The 23,230-nt window shown below is 40.4% G+C and overlaps 1 protein-coding gene across 1 annotated transcript; it reads left to right on the plus strand.

The window, feature by feature from the left end:
* The first annotated feature begins 876 nt into the window (after positions 1–876).
* Positions 877–5,437, plus strand: otx2b (orthodenticle homeobox 2b). The gene is made up of 4 exons (XM_034159834.1): positions 877–1,484; positions 3,230–3,432; positions 3,857–4,008; positions 4,520–5,437. The coding sequence occupies exons 2-4, from the start codon at positions 3,336–3,338 to the stop codon at positions 5,141–5,143; spliced, it is 873 nt and encodes a 290-aa protein (XP_034015725.1). The 5' UTR covers positions 877–1,484; positions 3,230–3,335; the 3' UTR covers positions 5,144–5,437.
* Positions 5,438–23,230: the final 17,793 nt, after the last annotated feature.

Here is a 23,230-nt window from a genome sequence, read left to right on the forward strand (position 1 = left end):
ACTGGCCTTTCCACGAGACGCACATGGAGGTATTCACACGAATGCACGCTGCGCGCGCGTTTATAAATCTAAATCATTATTCAAATCTGCTCACAGTCAGCGAGTGCGCCCGTGCAGGCGCACCGCGTGCGCGCGCGTAAATGTGTAGGTGTTCCACAAAGCCTCTTTAAAGCGATCAAAGACGATACATTCTACGGCGCGCTGGTTCCAGAGTGACGTCGGTGAGGCTGGATTACCCCGTAAAAATAAAATGTATTGTTATTCACTTACCTTCTTGTAAATCAGTTGTGCTCCTTTGAGAATAAAGCAAAGTTTTATTGTCGCCTCCTGCTTCGTGCACTTTTATCTTCATGCGCGCTGCAGTGCCGGTTTGGGTTCATGGGATTCCTCCGTAATTTTTCTTTTCTTTTCTTTCCTTTTTGGCCTGATGGGAGCACACTGGTTGCCTCTGTGGACGGGAGGACAGTTTTAAGGAATAACTCCCCCTAAATCCACCTTTGTGTGCGTGTGCGTGTGTGCGTGACGACGCGCTGGAATGTGAGAACATTGTGCAGGCTGCACTGCTTAAAAAAATTAACTTAAAAACTCAAAATGTATTTTTTTCCTTCCACGTTTAGCTCTTTTACGCACAAAAGATGAGTCAATTTCTTGAAGATATACAATATTTTAAAAAAACTTAATGTGCTTAGTAATTTATATATGTATATATATATATATATATATATATATATATATATATATATATATATATATTCTTTTTTTCGTGACGACAATAAACAGAATGTTTGTGCGCACGGAGCTCGGTTCTATTGCTCTTGATTTTAAAGTCATGCTGTTTTGTGCGCCTTCATTTTTGTTAGTTTTCACTGAATAAAAGCGGCGTTTATACGAGATCGACAAGAAACTTAAAGTGAACGTCTTTAAAGTGGATTGTGGTGACGAGCAGACGTTTGTCATCAGTGTCCTCTCTGTGCGGTGGGATGGGGATGTTGACAGTCGCTCTCTCACTGCTACTGGCTGAGAAACTGTGCGTCAAAAAAAGTAGCTGCAGACATTTGTTTCCCAGGAAATTTAAAAAAAAAGTCCTCCCCACCAGTGTGAGAGACGGAGACAGACACAGACCTCAGCTCGCTCTCATTGGCTGGCAGTTTGTACAAAATCCAAGTGGAACCACTTTGCTCACAACACAGCAACAAATCCGAACGCGCACATGCAGCCTCCTCCGTCACTGACGCACCGCTCCAAAAGCTGATAAAAGCGCGCAACCTTCGACTTTTTTTGCACAGTTTTGTTCTACAGCTGAAGACGACTGCTTCAAATTTGGGCTCCTTTTGTGTGCATGTATGTGTGTGTGTGTGGGGGGGGGGCGCGCGCGCGTGTGTGTTCTTAATCTCGAATTTGACGTCGTTAATCTACATGTAATTTTATTTCTGCTGGAGGAAACCAGCTACACAAAGAGAAACTCTCCACTCGTCAATACCTCAGTAAGTTTTACATTATTATTATTATTATTATTATTATTATTATTATTATTGTTGTTGTTGTTATCATTATTATTAAACAGTGAAAACATCGAAAAAATAACGTTTCTCATTCAGAAGTTCTAGAAAGTGTCAATAAATTATTTTAAGTGCAGAAATGAATATTTTGTTACTCCGTTTTAGAATTAAATTTTAGTTCGGAAATTCCACGTCGAGAGCGTTCAATAACTGAACTGTGTTAAGTGGAATTAAAGACTGATTATCAATCAATCAATCAACTTTTTTCTTATATAGCGCCAAATCACAACAAATAGTTGCCCCAAGGCGCTTATGAACCTAAAAACTATTATTACATAAATTAAATAATAATAATAATAATAATAATAATAATAATAATAATAATAATAATAATAATAAAAGTTCTTCTGAAGTTACAATAATTTTGTGGACATGATATTTCACACTGTTTGGTTGTAATCTGGTGAACACCGGATCCACAGCTGACTGGCTCATGTTTTAATACAACTTGAGCCATATTATTATTATTATTATTATTATTATTATTATTATTATCGACAAATAGAAAAGACTACATTTATATGAAAATTAAGTTTGCAGTGGAACTTTTCATAAAGTAATGAGGCCCTGCTATCTACTATTAATATTAAAAATAAAATGATTCGGGGCCTTTTCTGTCCTGTGAGGAAAATATATTATTTTACATTACAAATTGTCCAGGATCAATCACAAATGCGATGTATGCATTTGAAAATAAAATGTGCACTGCGACTTTATACTTCCTGATCATTAAATGAGTATTTATAAAACATTATAAGATCAAATGTGCTTCTTAATGCCAAACACTGACACTTTTGAAAAAAATCTAATCAAACACATGTTTGCTTGCTACCGGAGCCTGGAACACTTTGGACTGTAAGAAATCCAAAGTGCATTTCCAGTGAGATGCCACTCAGATGAACTCGTTAATTCATCACCAGAAAGATATTTATCATAATTAATTCTTGCCCTGGGATAATTATTATCGAGCAACTGGTAGACGGGTGTGTTTTAAGTGTGACAGATTGGGATGAGGGGGTTAAAACCGTTGGGGAGAAGAAAAAAAATGAAACTAATCAAGACGCGCGTGTAGGGATAAAAGCTGAGAGTCACCGACACCAAGCACGCGTTTACCGATCATCAGGGTTTACTGGTTTTCAAGAGGACACTAGGACTTATTAAGTTTTTTTTATTGTTATTATATTATCAATGACTTTGGTCTCAAAATGCTCGATATTTTTTTACATTGAGTTTCGAAGGTTTCACTTTATTTTTAACATGATGTTTTATAACCGTGTTAATCCAGTTTTTGTTTTCAAATTTTGACCAGAACAAACTCAAAATGAAATAAAAATAATTTTTCTCTTCTCCCGATTTGTTCGTTTCAATTATTTTAGTTTTACTAGGTGATATTTAAAGGCTTAGGTTTTCTTTTAATTGTGAAACGTGGGCACGAGCCAATTAGTCTGGTTTGTGATTTTTAAGTGACTTGTTGCAAGTAAATGATTGTCTTTTTCGCGTGTGGGGCGGGGATGCATGAGGTTGGCTGCAAATGGGGTTAGTGCATTTTGGAGAGGGTTTTTTTTCCCTCCCCCATTAGACAAATAGAAGTGTACGTCGATCAGAAAGCTGCGCAGCCACTAATATTTTCTTTTTCTTTTTTTTTCTTTTTTTTTCTTTTTTTTTAATAGGTGTCAAGCAGGGACCGGAGGACGCGCACCGGACTTTAAGTGCACCTCGGGAGCTTCATTAATTTTCAAAATTTTTCCCAACTTCAGCCCTCAGACAAACATTAGCATGATGTCGTATCTCAAGCAACCACCTTACACGGTCAACGGCCTGAGTTTAACCACTTCAGGGATGGACCTCCTGCACCCATCAGTGGGTTATCCAGGTGGGGGTTTTGCAGAAAAAATAACGGGATTTAAAATTGGGAAGAAAAAAACTGTTTGCCATAATAATGGACAAAAAATATCTGATTTTTAATAGACAAAGCGAGGTGACGAATATATTATTTGTGAATTTGAGTCATTTTATAAATAAATTCACCAATGTTCTAGTGTAAACTACCACTACCCAAGAGAGGATATTCATCCTGAATTCTCCTCCTGTGTGGACTCCTTACAAATGACCTCCAAAACTTATTTTGATATCAAAAAATTGTCTTGCAATTTACAATTTGGCACGGGTCCGTGCGTAATTACGCACAAAACAAAGTACTCCCCATGAGCCACACGTCTGTTCACTTTATTAATTTAGATCTTTTATTTGCTGTTTTTATTGTAAATGCATATTCTGAATTTGCACTGTCTTTGCAGCGACGCCGCGCAAGCAGAGGCGGGAAAGGACTACTTTTACGCGCGCTCAGCTCGACGTTTTGGAGGCGTTATTCGCCAAAACTCGGTACCCGGACATATTCATGCGCGAGGAGGTTGCGCTGAAAATCAACCTACCTGAGTCCCGCGTGCAGGTGAGTGTTTGCATAAAAATCTTTCAACTGAGGAAAACAATGCAGGCGGTGCCACAAAATAAGATTGGCGCTATGCATCTGATTTAATGGTTAAATACTCAAGTCGATGCAAAATAAATTTTTGAGATGATGAACATGAAATGAAAACATTTTCCTGAAATCGGTAACTGCAAAAACAATCACCTTAACTTGTGACTGGCAGTATCTCATCATCTTGTCTTTAAATCAAGTGGAAAAACTTTTGCCAGGGGGCAACTCCAGTCAAATTTTCGCAAAATGAAATGATACGGATCAGACCGCTTGTGCCAAAATGTATAACTTGATTAAAGCAGGGGGAAAAAAGTCAAGAAACAACGTGATTTGGAAACAAATTTAAAAGAATCGCGTCATGTTTTCACTTAAAGGAAAAGGAAAAAAACACACGTCTCTAATTTAAAAAAAACACTGCACGATGTTCATGTTTGATTTTGGTCTTGTAATTTAAGAGAAATTAATTTAAGGATTCTTCCAGGTGTGGTTTAAGAACCGACGGGCAAAGTGCCGCCAGCAGCAGCAGCAGCAGCAGAACGGAGGCCAGAACAAGGTTCGACCGGCCAAAAAGAAAAGTTCTCCGAGCAGAGAGGCGAGCTCGGAGAGCGGGACCAGCGGACAGTTCACGCCTCCCACCAGCACCACCACCGTCCCCGCCATCTCCACCAGCACCGCCCCGGTGTCCATCTGGAGCCCCGCGTCCATCTCTCCGCTGTCGGACCCGCTCTCTACCTCCTCCTCGTGCATGCAGAGGTCCTACCCCATGACCTACACGCAGGCCTCGGGCTACAGCCAGAGCTACGCAGGCTCCACGTCCTACTTCGGCGGCATGGACTGCGGCTCTTACCTCACCCCCATGCACCACCAGTTGTCGGGTCCCGGTTCGACGCTCAGTCCGATGAGCACGAACGCGGTGACGGGCCATCTGAACCAGTCTCCGGCGTCCCTGTCCGGTCAGGGCTACGGGACATCCGGCCTGGGCTTCAACTCCACAGCGGACTGCTTGGATTATAAGGAGCAGGCGGCGTCCTGGAAACTGAACTTCAATGCCGATTGCTTGGATTATAAGGATCAAACGCCCTCGTGGAAATTCCAGGTCCTGTGAACAAAGAGCGAGAGAAAAATAAAATAAATTAATAAAAGTGACAGTGACGATTACATCAGACATCCAGGGCTCTCAGGGGCCTTCAGTATTCTTACTTTTCTTTTTGCCACGACGGTCTTCAGTCCTAGAGGACTCGAGGAGATGTTTAATTTATTTGAAATTCTCGCCTCTGTGCGTAAAAACACCTGTTGAGGAAAACGCAAAGAAAAACAGCCACGGAACTAAAATGAAATGTCCTTTGGGACGGGAGCCGGTGACGATGTGCGGACACGGATGCACTATTTTATTTAAGGATGATAAAAAAGTGTTTATAAGGAATCAATATGTAGTTTCTCAGAGACAATCAGTGTGTGTCTTATATCAATGGTACATGCTTTCTTTTTTTAATCTGTGCTAGACTTCAAACTGTGATATGTTGTATTGTATGCAATTTGTGAGCCCCCCCCCCCCCCCACCCCCCCTCGCACCAGACTCTGCTGTGATTTTAATAGATTTCTAACTTTTCTTTTTGACAGATGCTCACGGTTAAAGCATCACAAAGAGAGAAAAGACTCTCCACGCGGTTTTAATAAATTAAAAAGGGGTTAAGGCCATACTGGAAGAAAAAAGAAGAAGAAGAAGAAAAAAAAGACTCTCGGTTGCTGAGAGCTCCTCACCCCCCCCTCCCCCAACACTCCCCCCATTGTGGATCCTTTTTTGGGGGGGCTCCAAAGATGGTGAAAAGACGAATAAAGGTCCTGTGAGCGAACTCTTTCATTGGGAAATCAAATCTGTGTGTGTGCGCGCGCGTGCCCGTGTCAAATTTATATTCTTATACGATCTGTCCTTTTTAGGGGGGAGTGGGCGGAGGATTGGGGGGATTTAGTGTCTGTTGAAATCGAAGGAGTTTTGCTGTTGTTGTTTGTGGGTTTTTTTTAAATTAATGACAATATTTATGCTGCTAAAAATATACAGCAAATTTCTGGGTTACTTTATTCATGATCCCACTCAAAATAGACTGATATAAATTGAAATCAATTGTATCACAGTGCTAAAACATGTTCAACTGCAATAAGAGTCAGTTTTTGCTGTGACAAGGTTGATTTTACTCTATAATTGAGGTTATATTATTATACATTTGGATTGCAGACCACATGTAGTCCAAACAGAGAGGGGTAATAATTAGATCAATAATTACTGCCTCTGTGCTTGATCACGTTTCTGTCTCTTCGCGCGTCATTTATTCTAACGGATATTTCCAGATTTTGCAAAAAAAAAAAAAAAAAAATCACAATCTGAATTTGAATTTTTACATTTTCTACAGCCATCAGCAAAGAAATCAGTAAATGATGTATTTTAGTGAGGCTTTTTTTCTTTTTTTTACTTTCACACACTTCAGAGGAAAAAACAGTGTGTAATTTTTACAAAGTTTCACTGGAGGTTAGAAATGTGCTAAAAGCACATTTGGAGGTCGGTGATTTTTTTTAAAATATTACAGTTAAAACAAACGGGGGGGGGGTGATGATTAACTTTAAAGGTGGTTGCTCTTTATGACGTAATTTTTGCTCAGTATTACAATTTTCCACTAAATTCGAGCTGACGACTGAACTAAAATATCCATAAGTCATTCATTCGAGGATGCAGTGAGGAATATTTAAAGATGGCTGATTAAAAAAGAGTTGGGGGGGGGGGGGGGGTATTACTTTTTATTAGGTTATTTTTGCTCAAAATTCATTTTTTGTTTAGACAAAGAGATGCAATTTGAATGAAAATGTCCTTTAAAAGAATATGCTTGACAACTCTGTATATTTGTAAAGAAGGGGTTGATAGAAAGTGGAAAACAGTAATAGTAAAGGCAAATTCTTTCTTACCTTTATGACGTGTTTTTCTCAGAATACCATTTGTCCTGTAAAGTAGATCTGATTGCTGAAGAACATATCCCTAAAATACAGATGTTTGAGAAAAATGTAAACGTTATGGCTGACAGAAAGTTGTGGTGGTGGTGGGGGGGGGGGGGCAGTGATAGTAAAATTAACATCTGTAACATCTGTACAGCTTGCACTTTGAATTAAAATATCCCTAAAATTCAGATGTTCGTGCAAACACTTCAAATTATAGTTGGCAGAAAATGAAAAGTATGGTGAAATTAATTTATAAAGCGTGATATTACTCCTTATGACGTGTAATAGTGGATTTGTGCAAACATGACACTTCTTCTGTTAACTCTGAACGAAAATAGCAACGAGAAACCCGCAGAAATATTCCTGTAAATGTGCTTTTAAATTGATGCCCACGGCGAATCCGATCCGTGCACGTGGCTGTGCTGCTGCGGGTTAATTGTTCGAAGTCCGACATTCAATTAGCATCCTTGACATTGCCAATAATCTCCCTTTCAGCGGCGTCTCCGCTAAAAGCAGCGCACTAATTAAAAGCGCCGCTCGAAATAATCGAAGCGCAGAAGACAAGACTCCGCCTCTGTGCACGCGCGCGCGCAAAATAGGACGTGCGTGTGTTTGTGGGGGAACATCATTACTGCAAAGTTCACGGGTGGACTTTGATTTATCACACAGGCCAGTTCTCAGCTTCATTACATCAAAAATATATTGCTGTTGGGGAACTTTTTTTGTTTTTTGGTGAAACATTTGAACTTGGAACAGTTTGGAGCTGTAAAAAGTTCGAACGATCATGAGATTTGTGCAGCACAGAAAAGTGTTTTGGACTGAGAGGTCAGATTCAAACATTCTAAACAGAGACAGGATCTTCTTGGCCATCTTATTTATTTGTAAAAAAAAAAAAAAAAAAAAAAAAAAAAAAACCCTCTTGAAAAATCACAGAATTTCTCCCCTCCCCCTCCAAAAAAACAAAAAAGACAAAAAAGATAAGTCATATATTTTGCATACTACCAAATCCATAAATTCACAATCACAATTGAATGTTGGTTTTCATGCTGCGCGTGGCTGAGACGCGTCACTGCTCCTTCTCGCAGCCTCAAGTCTTCAAATCGCACAGGTCACACTGGACGTGCGGCCTCCTGCGGTGCTTCAGACTAGTTTTAATCAAGACCAAAGCGCTGCTGAGGACATATGGGACCAACAGACGCTGCGTTAATCCGTTTGGTGGACCCGGCGGCGGCCCCGGTCCTGCGCTCCGGTTGCTGTCTGCTTGGTTCAGATGTGCGCAGGTCGGCCTGAAGGGGATCCTGCTGCAACAATGAAGACTGGTTGGTTATTTGGCCCAAATTTGAAATATCAATAACATATGCCAGTTAATTTACAAATAATGACAGAGGAACTCCCGTGCTTTATGACGTCAGCAAAACCCTGCAGGAACATTTATTATTTTTATTTCTAAAGCAAGTCAAACTGCAGGGCGCCATAAACGAACATGAAGGAAGCAAGTGGGATGGATGGATGGATGGAGCCTCTGCCAAGGAGGAATATGTTATCATTGCTGTTTGTTTACAGGGTGGGGAAAACAAAACAAAACAAAACAGAACTACTGAACCCATTTTGGTGAAATCTGGTGAAAGAGTGTGATGTGGGCCAATTAAAGAACACAAGAAATGAAACATACTCTTAGGCATAATACGCTGAATTTAATTAAGTTACTTTTCCACATAACATTGTCAACTACAACAATATTGTAGTTGAAATTAATTAAATCAAATGAAACATTATTACTTAAATCCCAATATTGTTTTGCACTTAAAAGACTAAAAGTTATGTGGAAAAAGTTACCTTAACTTTATCATTTAAATTCTACATTTTATTTCTTACGAGTGAAGAAACCATTAACGTTTGGAGTGGATCATCCTGAAATTTTTATTTATTTACTTTTTTAACACTGCAAAATGCATTTTCGTGAATTTCTCAAAAGACAATCAATGTACAGATCTTTTTTGAGGGAGAAAAAAACATTTGATCACCTTGAGTTGTAAAATCTGGATTATTATCTGGATCAGCATCAAATGTTTTCCATTGTCAGATATTAACACTCTGCACATGCTTTTTTTTCTAAAAGATCCGTGAATTATCTCAAGCGAAATTCACGCAAATGTTTTAAAAAAATACCCTGTCACAATGTAAAAGAAAGTTTTAAAAATCACAAATATTATCATATACATATACGATACATATATATAAAGATGAATTCTGAAGCATATACAAATACAGGGAATCCAATATTTTATTTATTTATTTCAATTGAAAAAAATAAATACAAGAATACGTGTTCGAGCACTACAGGTGTTGGCAGAGGAACGCGCTCTCCGAGTGCCATTCTATTCAGGTGAAAGTGCTTTGAAACTGCAGAAATGGGCTTTGTAATCATTTATTTGACCATAATTTGTTTTTTTTTAATACGAGCGTTTTTGAGCCTGCCTCGCACGTACGTGCATGTGCATTTTTACTGGATATTGTAAAATTATATCAAAAATATGCCAAAAACTAACAAACAGAAATAAATCACATTTTAAAGATAATCCAGCCTTACTCCCTTGAAAGTGCTTATCCAGGATTAGTAGACATTCTCAGAAATTATTTAAATTTGTGACATCATCAATGCGTTTGATAATCTTGTCAAAGATTAAATTAAAAGGGTTTTTTGTACACAGGCTAAATAATAACAGATTTAGATGTTTTAAAAAAATGAATTCTAAAGAGATTTGAAGTATAAGTGCCGGGGGGGGGGGGGGGGGGGGGGTATTTTAATTTTTCAGACTGGTTACAAATCCATGGATTTACACAGATGTAAAGTGATAAAGATACAAGTTGGTGGTTAAAGGTCAAATGGAGAAGTGACGTCAGCGCTCCAGCCAAGTTTGAAAATGAAACGCGGTTTTCGTTCTCCTGCAAACATGAGACAGAAGATGCGCAAGAGATAAATGTGTGACAGCGTTCAGAAAGCTGACGGGTCATTCGTCACCTGATGACGTGTTAGTTGTCACACCAGGTCACGGTGGGAGGAGTCTGACACGTGACCACTACTGAGGCAAATTTTATAAAGATATTAAGAGTGATTCAAAAATACACTCAAAACTCATAAGAAGATTACCAGATTTCTCAGCATATGTCAAAAAACATCATTACTATCCTTATGGGTCAAGTTAATGGTTATTGAAAGATTTTGTTCTATTGAAATGTTTTACAGATACAGCACAACAGTATTATGGAAATAATGGATACCAACTGTAATGTCTGTTAATGCAGACAAAACGTATCTGGATGACTCGCTGAAAGTGTTGCTCCCACTTTAAAATTGCATTTAAAAAACCTGCTTGGATGTTCCATACTAATATTTTAATATTAATTTAAAAAAAATCTCGGGAAACAAATGGAAATATTCTCATAGTGGATTATGCCGAAGTCCCATCAGCATAAAGTGCAAATTAATGTATGAACTTAATTTGGATTTTACTTCTAAGTTTACTTGGTGAAAATGCATTTTATTTCCCAGCATTTATTTATTTTTTCAGTTTTAGAATTCTAAATTGAAATTATTGAAAAGCTCCCCACCTTAAAGGGTTTTTTTTTGGGGGGGGGGGGGGGGGGGGTTGGTAATTTTTTGTTTGTTTTTTAGTTTTGAATCTTCTTCAAAACGTTTAATCATGCCTCCACCAATCTTTTTGATTTTCTGAGATACACTAAAAAATGAATTGCTGTACCAATGAAAAAGTGCTTAAACTGGATACACACAATCTCTTTTCTTTGTTTTGTTTAATTTAACAAAGTGGCATAAATATTAATTGTTAAGTTATATGGACAAACCTAATCAAATTATTTGAAACCAACTGAAGCAGTTTTTAGGCTTCTCCAACAATTCACTTTTATTTATTTATTATTTATTTATCAGTGTATCTCAGAATGTACTGGGTGGATTTGGGGGGGGCGGAGGGTGGAGAGAAGCTTCTTGGATCAGGGAAACGATGAAAAATTCTATTTTAGCTTTATTTTATTGTGAGATAGGCTGTTTTTTTGTTTGTTTGTTTGTTTGTTTTTAATCTAAAATTCATCATTCTGAAACATGAAAAAACGTATCATTAACTCCAGATAAACTTAAAAGTAAAAGATGGAATAAGTTAACACTTGGAACTCAACATTTTTTAAGTAAAGCCGCCATTTCACATTGTGTGTACATGAGGTTATTAATTCAACACTTGTTCTGTTGTTTGGTTAATCAAGTTTGTCCAAATCAATTGAACAAACTGGTGTAAATATTACTTGTAAATTTAATTTGGATAAACTTAATTCATTTGTGTGTTACCTTTTTTATTTATTTATTTGCATCTTTGCACAGACACACACATGACCACATAACCTCTGCCCTCCTCCTGACAAAATCCCTCCATAACTGTTGACTAATGGCACTGAAGCTCCTAAATATGTGCAGTGAAACTTTAAAGCAACCATGCAGACTTCCCATAACAAACTAAATATGATGCAAAAATAAGTTGCTCACATTCAGAAAATCCATTTAGGGTGTGTCCAGGTGCTCACGGCTACTTAGGCAGGTAGAAATGAGGGTGCAGGGTGCAAAGGTTCTGGTTTATTGAGCCCCACTATTCAGGGGCATTTATCATAAAATCAAACAATTACATTTTTGTCTCTCTTCACCTTTAACAGCAAAGACGTGCAGGAGCTTGGTGCCCTGCTGTTCAGAAGACAAACGCAGAAGCAAGTGGTTTACTGCCGAGGAAAGTATGCACGAGTGGAATTAGCAGTCAGAAGGCCGTGATAGTGACAGGTACGATTACCGGTGACGTCCACCATTACTGGATGTATGACGCTTTTGTTTACTGATCAGGGTGCAGCAGTTTCATCCACTGAAGTGACCTCACACACAAACCTGCATCACCTCTCACCTGCACTGTTTTGTTTAAGGTAAGTGCAACAACCATTCAGTCTGTCCTAAACTCAACTTTTTCTGCCCTGCACACTGCTATGCACACTCTGCAGTTTGGCACAGACATGCACTTTTCTCTGGTCTATGTATGATTAATGTCTCTAATGTGGTTTGTCTCAAAGCAAGGATTATTACAAGGCTTCTCCTTTAAAATACAGCCTGCAGTGTGTATTAACAGGATCTATGGTTTTGTTTCAAACCATGCCCAAAGGCTGGACCCCCTGTAAAAAATAAATGCCCCCCCGTTCTCTTTTTCCCCATCAGTTATTACAATTATGTTTCATTATTAATTGCTGTGCTCAGTTCAGTTTCATGGTCTTATATGTTACTGCAAGTGGCCGTGAACAGAAAGTGTCTTGTGAACCAGCTTATGTAAGGTGCATCTGAGTTTTGCCTTCATTATACAGCAGGGGTCACCAACCCTGTTCCTGAAGGGCACCTGTCCTGCATGTTTTCCATGTCTACCTACTCAAATCACACCTGATTTTTTAAAAGAAGTGTTTTCCAACTCTTGATTGGCTGAGCACACGTGATAGAGTTAATTGCCTAGGCGTGGACCAGGGAGAGTTAGAAAACATGCAGGGTAGGTGCCCTCCAGGAACAGGGTTGGTGACCCCTATTATACAGTGTTAGGCAGTGTTGGAGTTTAGTCCTGTTTTTGGTGGTTTAAGGTGGTCTCCCATTGCAGATTATTTTCCACAATTTCTGTCCCGTAAATCAGGACCAATTTTTAAAAATAGCAGAGAAAATTCATATATCCATTATATAACGCTTGAATAGATCCTTGTCATGTGATTGGTGGCTTGTATGTCACGTGACATGGATTATTCATAGTATTTGCCATTGTGTTCCATTTAGCGTGCAATTTTGGTACTATACTTTTTGTGCTATTGCATGCCACAACCACCGGGCGTGCTCACACTAGCGGTGACAGCATTTAGCTTAGAAACAAACATGGCAGGGTTTGTTTTGGTGACAGATGACAATTTGAATGAGCTTATTATTATTATCAGTACGCTGTAAACTGTCTGGAGGCATTTGAAGTATTCACTGGGACGTCTGTAGCTGAAATACAACTGGTGTCAGATGAAAAGCTCAATATATTTCTGTCACGATTTTTCGTTGAACCGAGACGGCAGATGGCGGTCTGTACATGAAGAAAGTGCACGGCGTCAGGTGTGGACTACATCGTCAGGACTGTTTTGAAATAGATTGCAGTGGATTGCTATTTATAGTTCATATTGGACTGTTTGGAATCTTTTGACCTCAAAGAACCAGTGACGCACAGCAAAAATGTAAGTCCTTTTTCTCCACATCGTTGAATGGAACAGTCCATCTTCCACCTCATGAAATATTTTTACTATTGTACTCATAAACATTCATTTTTTGTATACTATTTTATATCCATTGTCATCTGAGAATAACTGAATATTGCTAAATATAACCGCGTACGTACGATTCCCATTAGCAGGGGTGGCGGACAAGTGGTTAGTGCACTTGGTTCCTGTGTAGAAGGTTCCCAGTTCAAACCCCACCCTGGCCACATTTCTCCATGTAACGTGGAGTTACATCAGGAAGGGCATCCGGTGTAAAACGTGTGCCAAAAACTAACATGCAGACCCACTTTAGATCTGCTGTGGTGACCCCAAGAGAAAATGAGGGAGCAGCTGAATGGATACTTGCGCTCGATTCCCATTACACTATCGTTTATGCGCTGGGGTGACTTCTCTGTTGTCATCCCACTTTTCCAAAAAGCTAAAAATGTTTCTGGTCACATCTCAAAAACTGTTTTCTGTTGAAGCGCGCAACACGCATTGGGCTTCATGCTGTTTTGGATGGAAGATTGTGCACCAAGGTTTTCCATGAGAGCATGTAATTAAACTCAAGAACTCCTGGCACAGTTAAATTTTTAGTTCTCTCATGTCACACAGCCTGAGAGTCGATGGATTTAACCTCTAAAATCCAATGAGCGCACACAAATGGAGCATTGTGAGCACCAAGCATCGATCACAAAGAAAACACTTCAGCTGTAATATTCAGCAAAACCTGCACCAAAAGCTTTTGATAACAGCTTAAAATGGGCAAAATGGCAGGATCAACTGACATTTGACATAACATTTGAGTGAGATCAGACTCTATAGTTAACAGCCTGAAATACACCTTTTGATCACAAATAGCTTTGCAAATTTAATGACTTCATGGTGAACGGAGCCAATTGCCCTCCGTTTTCCCAGAGTGTCGTCACCACAGGCTAAACGGTGTATCAAAAAAACAGCGGCACTCTATCTCCAAAAGCAGAAGTACAGTGCAAAGGCATCATTTAATCGTTACTTGTTAATCCACTGCAATGTGCATTCAGCAGCATCAATAAATTCATTCATAAAAGCCAAAGAAGTGTAATTCAACACAACAGGCAACACACAATCCTTTTTTTTTTCCTTCATGCATTTTGTTACCACCAATTCCCGTAATGCCATAGTGGGTAAGGGAATTGTAGCCAAGAGGCCCCGTTAGAACAATGAGGTGCTGCACCTTTACAACACTAAACAGCGGCCAAAGCGAGAATGAAAGAATCCAACAGATCGGAGCTCAGAGACTCCCTGCAGACAGACAAAAAGGCAAATCAGCTCTGAGGCTGCATCTGCTTTTTGCTTATTTCAATATTTCATTGAGTGTTATACATCAATGAACTGTTTCAGAGTGTTGCCGGGCAGAAGCTAAGCCTTTGGAATTCAGCCCGCAAGTCTATGCCTTCATCCAGTGTGGCGTGAACACATGAAAGCAAGAGCCTCCGTCACCAAACTCCTAAACATTCAACTTCTCGAAACATCAACATCCGCAGCCTCTTTTCTCGCGCCAGCGCTTTCCATTACAGGAATCTCACAGATTATAAATCCGCCGCTACGTTCCAACATTGATCAGGTTTTCAATGCAGCAGGCGGCATTTTTAGGTGAAATTATTCAGGTATTGTCAGGAAGCAAAGGTCAAAGGTATCAAAGTGCACGCCGTGCACAAATCTGCAGCTGATGTGGCAGGTAGTCAGTCTGCCTACATGGGAAACTCGTGCATGGCACAATTTTGCAAGGACATCTTCGACTGGATTGGATCTCATCTATACTGCAACTTTGGAGAAATCTGGCAACTTTAAAACCTTTACATTAAAATTACTAACATTTTGCATGTGGGTTTAATACTTTAAAGAAAAAAGTTAATCCACACAGTGAGCAGGGCCACTGTTTCTGTTGTGGGACAATTAAATATCAGAGCTGCAAAAATTCAGGAGGATTTTGTGCAGGGCAATCAGCAACATTTACACAGCACGCAGTGCCGCATTCAAAGTAATAACAATAATGATGTTTGAAATGTTTTTAAAGAAAATATAAGATAACGTGGTTCAGGACTAACTGATTCAAGAAATGTCATTTTTTAAATTTAAGATATTGCTTTACTCTTAGCATTTGCAGTTGTAGTTTGTCCTGTACAAGAGGACAGTTATTACTAAAGGTTTGTGTTCCCAAACTCACTGATAAAGGTCTTCCAGAAATTCCACAATTTCTGGATGACTTTTTACAACAGATAGTGTCCCACTGGCATGGCACATTTCATTGATGTCAGGCAGTATTCAGCATTTTTGTCATTACCCATAATGCTACATATTGTTATGCAATGGTGCGCATGCATGAAATCACTGAAAGAGTACCAATTTGGCAGTATATATATATATATAGCCTGCATCCAGGCTATTTTTCTGCATTTTGTTCAGAAAACCTAGAAGTTGGGAATATGTGTGAGACATGTGCCTCTTTTCTTGTCACAGGAAAAACTAAAAGAGCCAATTCACTATACACAGAAAAAGTGGAATTCATTGCAAAGCCGATGCACATCCTGCATGCACATAACATCTGACATCATCACTTATACCACATAATGACAAATGATTTTCAGACCAATATTGTTTGGATTTTACCTTTTTCTGTTTGTATCCTCTGTTGTGCTTCCCTCCCCCTGCATGTCTGTGTGTCCTGTGAACCTTAGGCTGGGCGTGGCTGACCTGCTTGCGACTTGCAATCAATCATCTGCTCCAGTGCAGTTTAAAAGACCGGCTCATTCATCCACTCCTCGCTAGTTCATTGACTTACCTCCTTTGCTGGCTGTGCCCAGCCTCCTCGCTGCCTGTGTTGCCCACTGCTAGCCTTCAGACCCGCTGACCCTCTGCCCACACGATTCACCTTGAGCTGCTTTGACACATACCAAGATTTTGGGCTTCAAGTCTTTTCTGTTGGTAAATAAAATCACATATTTCAGGGTGTAGTTGTCTGCATTTTGGGTCCAATTTCCAGGCATAAAATTTGGATTATCTTACCCTTGACTTTTGACGGATCTGCTCTAAAACCGAATCACTGAGATAAATTCACCCAAGAAATATTCCTACCTAGCTTGGTGAAAATGGGCTCACCTGTTTGAGGTTTTTTTCTTTGTTTGTTTGTTTGTTTTTTACATAAGAACACATAGACGGATAGACGGATCGGTGCAGCGTCTGCAGTGATGCGGTCGCTGTATCGGACCGTCGTGGTGAAGAGAGAGCTGAGTAGGGGGGCAAAGCTCTCGATTTACCGATCGATCTACGTTCCGATACTCACCTATGGTCATGAGATTTGGCTCATGACCGAAAGAACGAGATTGCGGGTACAAGCGGCCGAGATGAGTTTCCTCCGCAGGGTGGCTGGGCGCTCCCTTAGAGATAGGGTGAGGAGCTCGGTCACTCGGGAGGAGCTCGGAGTCGAGCCGCTGCTCCTCCATGTCGAAAGGAGTCAGTTGAGGTGGCTCGGGCATCTTTTCCAGATGCCCCCTGGACGCCTCGCTGGAGAGGTGTTCCGGGCACGTACCATTGGGAGGAGGCCCCGGGGAAGACCCAGGACACACTGGAAGGATTACATCTCTTGGCTGGCTTGGGAACGCCTTGGGGTTCCCCCGGAGGAGCTGGTGGAGGTGTATGTGGATCGGGAGGTCTGGGCGGCTTTGCTTGAGCTGCTGCCCCCGCGACCCGACTCCGGATAAAGCGGAAGAAAATGGATGGATAAGAACACATACAGACAGTACGCTGTGCTGCTAGTGTATACGGTAAAAATGACCCGAAAAAGAGTCTCGTGTGAGTTTTTGTCTTGAAAGCAGCCAAACTGCAGCAACAGCAACAGTTGCCTGTTGAGGCAACAACGCTTTAGGGCCTGAGAGTCAGTATGGCAGCCAGGAGCACATAAACAGCCACTCTCACTGTGGGGCCAAATATTTAATACAGTTTAAGGGGAAAGAATCTCTTAAGTGAAATCTTCCGGCAATAGTCAAATCTCAAATGTTCTTATGTAGCTAATTTGAAAAATCCCTCTATCCTCCTCTGATCAGTTTTACCTCTCTTAATCCGCCTTTACCCCTCCACCTGTTAGCCTGGGTGTGCTTGTGCGCCTCCCTCTCTCCGGAGAGCATATGGAGCCGCGGAGTCGTTGAGTGTGGGGACAGATGCAGCCCTCCCCCCGCCTCCTGGCCCAGCCGGCCCTTCCCTCCGATCCACCTGTTTGGGTCACAGACCAGGGGGACGAGTGGCTGCATGTGCGCGTGCCACACCAGCCGCTTGGCCACTGCTTTGTTATCCCACCCGAGACAAAAGGGTATTTAGGGAGGCCGGCTGCCTGCCCGAGGGGAGCACAATGGCGTGAGGCTGGCAGGCCCGTGGACTCGGGGCCGTCCATCACGTGCCCGCTTATACGAGTGAGCGTCAGGGGGCATCTGTTGTGTGTGTGTCTAACCTGAGGTATTATGCCAGATGTAGGACAAAGAACATGACGTGTGGGTGTGCATGTTTGTGTGAGAGACGGGGCTAGAATGGGCGGGAGGGACTTCAAAACAATCGCATCTATTATAATTAAATGAGGTCTACACTTGAATAGGTTGCAGTTAATTTAATACCAGGTCAACTTCAGCTGCTAATGAGATTCAAACAGGAATATTTAGTAACTTGTTATACTAGTTCTGAAACAATTACCAATTTGATGAAATAAGTGTCACCTATTTTGCCATGTGGCTTATTTTATCAGTAAAAATATTAAGGGTAACTACTGTGGACTCCTCCAATTAAAGAATTTTCTATCTTTAACCATTTTGTATTTGTTTATACTTTAAAAAAAAAACGGGGTTAAAGCTACAGTGTGTAGGATTTAATGCCATCTAGTGGTGAGGTTGCACATTGCAGATTCACTTCTTTGGCTCCTTTGCCTTCTCTTGTGATAAGCTATATATATATATATATATATATATATATATATATATATATGTGTGTGTGTGTGTGTGTGTGTGTGTGTGTGTGTGTGTGTGTGTGTGTGTGTGTGTGTGAGAGAGAGAGATCCTCCATTTCACAAAAACCAGTAATCATTGGCTACAGGAGCAACCACTGATTCCTCTTGTTTTTTCTTCAGTTTTCCAGCCGTGCTGCAAAATGTGGAGTAAGTCCGTTTTGGGCTACTGCAGCAACATAGTGGTGCAGCATGGCGGCCTCCATAAGGGGGATCCCTCCCATGTAGATATGAAAGAGTAGTTCTAAGCTTACAAAAAACACATTGCTTCATTGCTGGATGCAAATCTTACACAAATGAACAGATGGATATGAACGCTATATTCACTGTCTGCTCACAAACGCCCCTAAATCCTACACATTATAGCTTTAAATTGTGGATCAGACAAAGCAACGTGAAAAAATCACTTTGGTCCTGTAAAATTATAAGGGGCATTTGTGTTATAACAGCCATAACAATTTTTTGATTTAACATCTTTTATATATATATATATATATATATATATATATATATATATATATATATATATATATATATATAAGTCTGATATGAGCAACAGTGCAATTACTGTGCAAACTACTACCAGGTTGAAATCTGTTGACAAAAATTTGTGTTTTCCAGCATTTTAATAACAGATTTCCAGATATAGAACTTAAGGCTACTGTGATGTTTGGCTATTGATAGCCGTATTAAAGGTGTTACAAATGGGAATTTACACATTCAGCTTATCCAACAGTCAAGAAAATCAACACTCCCTCTGTGCTCTGAACTTTTCCATCATCCTTTTAATTTTTTGGTCTGGTTACATGTTCAAATGTAGCGACTTTATGCATATTTATTGCATGTGAGTCCTGCGTGGTGAATCATTGCTCCTCCCCTCCTTTATAAAGTGAGGGCAGTGCTCATTATTCAATGCATAGCTGTACCGGTGGCAACAACTTTCCAGAAATACATTTAAAAAATGTTAGAAGGCTAAAAAAAATACCTCAGGCTAATAATGTTGCGATACTAGAACCTACATATATTTGGCTTTTAAGAAGTTAGAGGTTAAAAGGCTCCAACTGCTTATTGTTCTGCTGAGTGTAGAGGAGGGAGGGTTGAGGAGGTGTGGCTGAGGAGGGAAGCATTGTTTATGTACATTATCCAATGGCAGAGAAATCATTCATAGTATCTTCAAAGAAAACACTAACTGGGGTTAGTGCTAGCATTTGCAGCCACATTAACCCACATCAACCTCAGTTGATGTTGTCGTTAGTGGTTGAAACTAACTGTATTTAATGATGAATGAAGGACGCCGTTAGTGTAACTACATATGCTTATGCTAATGCTCGCGACGGTGAGTGTTTCTGTTGGGAAAGTGTAGTGACACGGACCCACAACAGGGGGCGCAAATGAACGGACAATGAAAGAGTCGAATATGAACACTTTACTGTTGTGAATGAGCACAACCACAATACAGAGGAATACAGAATTTTGCAAACAGTCAATCCACAAAGGTGACGTGTGGGCAGGCTCAAGGATAGAAGACGTCTGTCCTGAGAAGAACCGGAACCACACGATTTCCTCCGCCACCGAACCTGGAGAATACTGGAGCCGCCAAGTCCCGAGTCCCCAAGTGGCCACCGTTTCCGAATGTCGGATCTGGTACTGCTGGCGAGGAGCAGAAACAATAAGAAGTGGGTGTGTGTACACCCAGTAACAACAATGGTGGAGATTCCACCTCCACCTCTCACACACACTCGTGCAGCTCCTGTCTCAACACTTATCTGGCTGGGGTGTGAAGCGAAGCCGTCGCTGATTACACCAACCTCACTGATAAGGCACTCCACAGGAAAGCAGCTGCAAAATGAATTCAGACTAAGACACAATTAGATTCTGGCTGAGGATATTACCTTCACAGGTCGATGATATCTCGGCAACAAGGTGGAGATGACGTCCGGGTTTTATGGAGTAGTATGACGAAGTGTAGATGGGTGACAGCTGTCATGAGATAATGAGTGACAGCTGTCACCCCCGGCTGTGTCCGTGGCGGCAGCGCCCTCTCATGCCTGAAGCCTGCACTTCAGGCAGGGCGCCCCCTGGTGGTGGGCCAGCAGTACCTCCTCTTCTGGCGGCCCACACAACAGTTTCCTTTAATATGGAGTCCTAATACTTGTCAACACTCCATTGTCTGGTAAATAGTATATGATGGCCTGGATCTGGAAATCTGGTAATTCATGGAAAAAGCCATCTTTGTGTTGATCAATAGATTTTATAAAGCAGTAAGTTGTCTGCATAATGTAGTATAAAACATCCCAACTCAGCCTTTCATTATTTCATCATATAACATAGTAACAAGCTGCAGCACTACAGAATTAACATACTATAACACTTCAACTAGTTTAACTCTTGGATTGGTCCTTTCACAACCACATCGCTTTACAGATCAATAAAATTGATCAGTTCAAACAAACAATGATTAGGTCATTCAGATTGGCAGTTTCCTGGTGACTGTGCTGCTGTGTGATTTATGAACTCCAGCGGGAAGTGACACGTTGATATGGCGGGGTCATCATGGTCAGGTCAGTGAGGTCACCAAGGGTTACCAAGGTCAGGTCAAGTCGAGTCTCTCCAGCCTGGGAGGACGTTGACCTCTGGGTCAGCAGTGAAAATGAAGCAATGTAGAAAATAATGCAAACTGTTCCAGCAAACAAAGGCTGGAGCTGGTGGTCCCCCGTCCAACGTGTCCAACATGTCCAACTGAAAGACGACCCGAGTGAGGAGCAGGATTCCAACAGACAACTTCTTTTGAGGCATCAGAAGAATCTCTGTCGTGATCAGGACACCATACATGGTTATTTACATGACAAAGGTCTTCTTTGTCTTCATCTTTTCCCTCGTCTCTGTGGGCGTCCATGCATCTGATGGATTTTTTTTGCACAGGGCCTGATGATCCTGAACCTTCTTCTCACTCGCTCCTTTTGCTTCATATCTTTGTTTACTCTATCCATCCATCTAGCTCCACTTTGCTTTTCCTTCTTTCTGTTCTCTTGTACCTCTAGTCTCGTCTGTCTTTCACTGGCTTATTCATTTTCTCTTCACATCACATGTCCAAACCTGCTGCGCTGGACGACTTTGTGCACCTTCTTCTCCTGCACTCCCATCACATCTCAGCCACATAAAGTGATGTCACCTGCCTCAGCCTGAGATGAATGCATTAATGTGTTTCTTCTAAAAGTGGCAATCAATAAAAGCTGAAGGTCCTCAGTGGTTCACGACCACACCCGCCCATTCTCCATGAACATCTGGATCTGGGCAAATAGCATAAAACCATGCAGAAGTGAAAATGGAGAAGCCAAAAGACTTGATTTAACTAATTTGACATATGAATGAAAAATCAACTATTTATTTTTTTTTAATCATTAGTCAGTTGCTTATGTCGTTTATAAAGAAATAACTTTTCATATATTTTTGATTTTTGGTTCAACACTGTTTTTTACAACAAAGGACAGACTGATTTAATTTTGAAGTGGGTTTTTTTTTTTAATCATTTTTACAAAACAGTGTTTCTCAAATTGAGCTCTACCCACATCTGATTGGTTAAAGCTGGCACCTCCTGGCCGTTGATTGGTTGTGTTCAACCAATCAACGGCCAGGGAGCCTGGAAAGATGTTAACTATGCAGGACTGGGGAGAACCTGAGCACCAGGAGATCATCTGTTCTAAACTGATTCTGTTAAAAAAAAAAAAAAAAGTTTCAACTAAAAAAAGTTTGTTCAGGCTGCTTTAAAATTTTAAGTTGACTGAACTTGAGAAAACAATTTGAAGTCATTTTTATAATACTGTATTTTCCAGAGTTGCACCTGTTGAAAGACTGGCTCTTGAAGAGAAAAAAAAACATATAAGTTGCACCTTTCCTCTGTATTATCAGCCTATTGTTATTATTATTATTAGCTTATTTTATGTGTATATAAGTTGCATTTAAGTATAAGTTGGAGGACCTCCCAAACTAGTAAAAAAACAAACAAACAAACAACAACAAAAAAAAAAACATAACTTATACTCCAGAAAATACAGCAATTCAACCAACACAGTGTTATAATTTATTCAATTCATTCAATTTTGGTGGGTAACTTCTTTTAACCTTTCAAATGTCTAATCAATGAATCATAAAAATAATCATGTTAAACATAAGTATCTGAGGTTCGTTATTTACAAACAGCAAATAAATAGTTGTTATTGTGGAGCTTCAATGTACTTCTTTCAAAATGACGTGTGTGTGTGTGTGTGTGTGTGTGTGTGTGTGTGTGTGTGTGTGTGTGTGTGTGTGTGTGTGTGTGTGTGTGTGTGTGTGTGTTTGATGACATCATTCCAGCTGGTGTGTTTGTATGTTACTGTGTTGTTTACTACAGCGTGTCGTGTCGACAGTCGCGGTTACACGCGGCTTGTGGCGCTCTGACCTACAACTCCCCCTCTTGTTTGTCAGCGGTTGTTTGGCCTACTTTCATGGAGACAAACATGACCATTTGTGTTGTTTTCATTTCCATGAAAATGGAGTAAACAATTGGACAGTTGGAGCTTTTGGGGGAGGGGGAGGGGGGGTCAGGGAGGAGACCTGCTGGTCGGACGACTGAAAACATGTAACGGACAAGTTAGGGTTCATTTTTCCACAGGTTTATTCATCTTAAAAACGCATTTAGTTCCAAGTTTATGAGCTCTCTACACAACTTGACCATTCTGTGTCGTGTCACAGATTTTTTTTTTTTTAAATAGGCTACCTACAGTAGAACTCAACCTGATTTTTTCTAAAGTTTAAAAATGCATACTGCAGAGTATTAATTTGGCCTTGTTTTGTACAATTACTTCCAAAATAAAGCTAGGTTTT

This window comes from Thalassophryne amazonica, chromosome 19 (genome assembly GCF_902500255.1).
Source record: "Thalassophryne amazonica chromosome 19, fThaAma1.1, whole genome shotgun sequence".
NCBI classification, from domain to species: Eukaryota; Metazoa; Chordata; class Actinopteri; order Batrachoidiformes; family Batrachoididae; genus Thalassophryne; species Thalassophryne amazonica.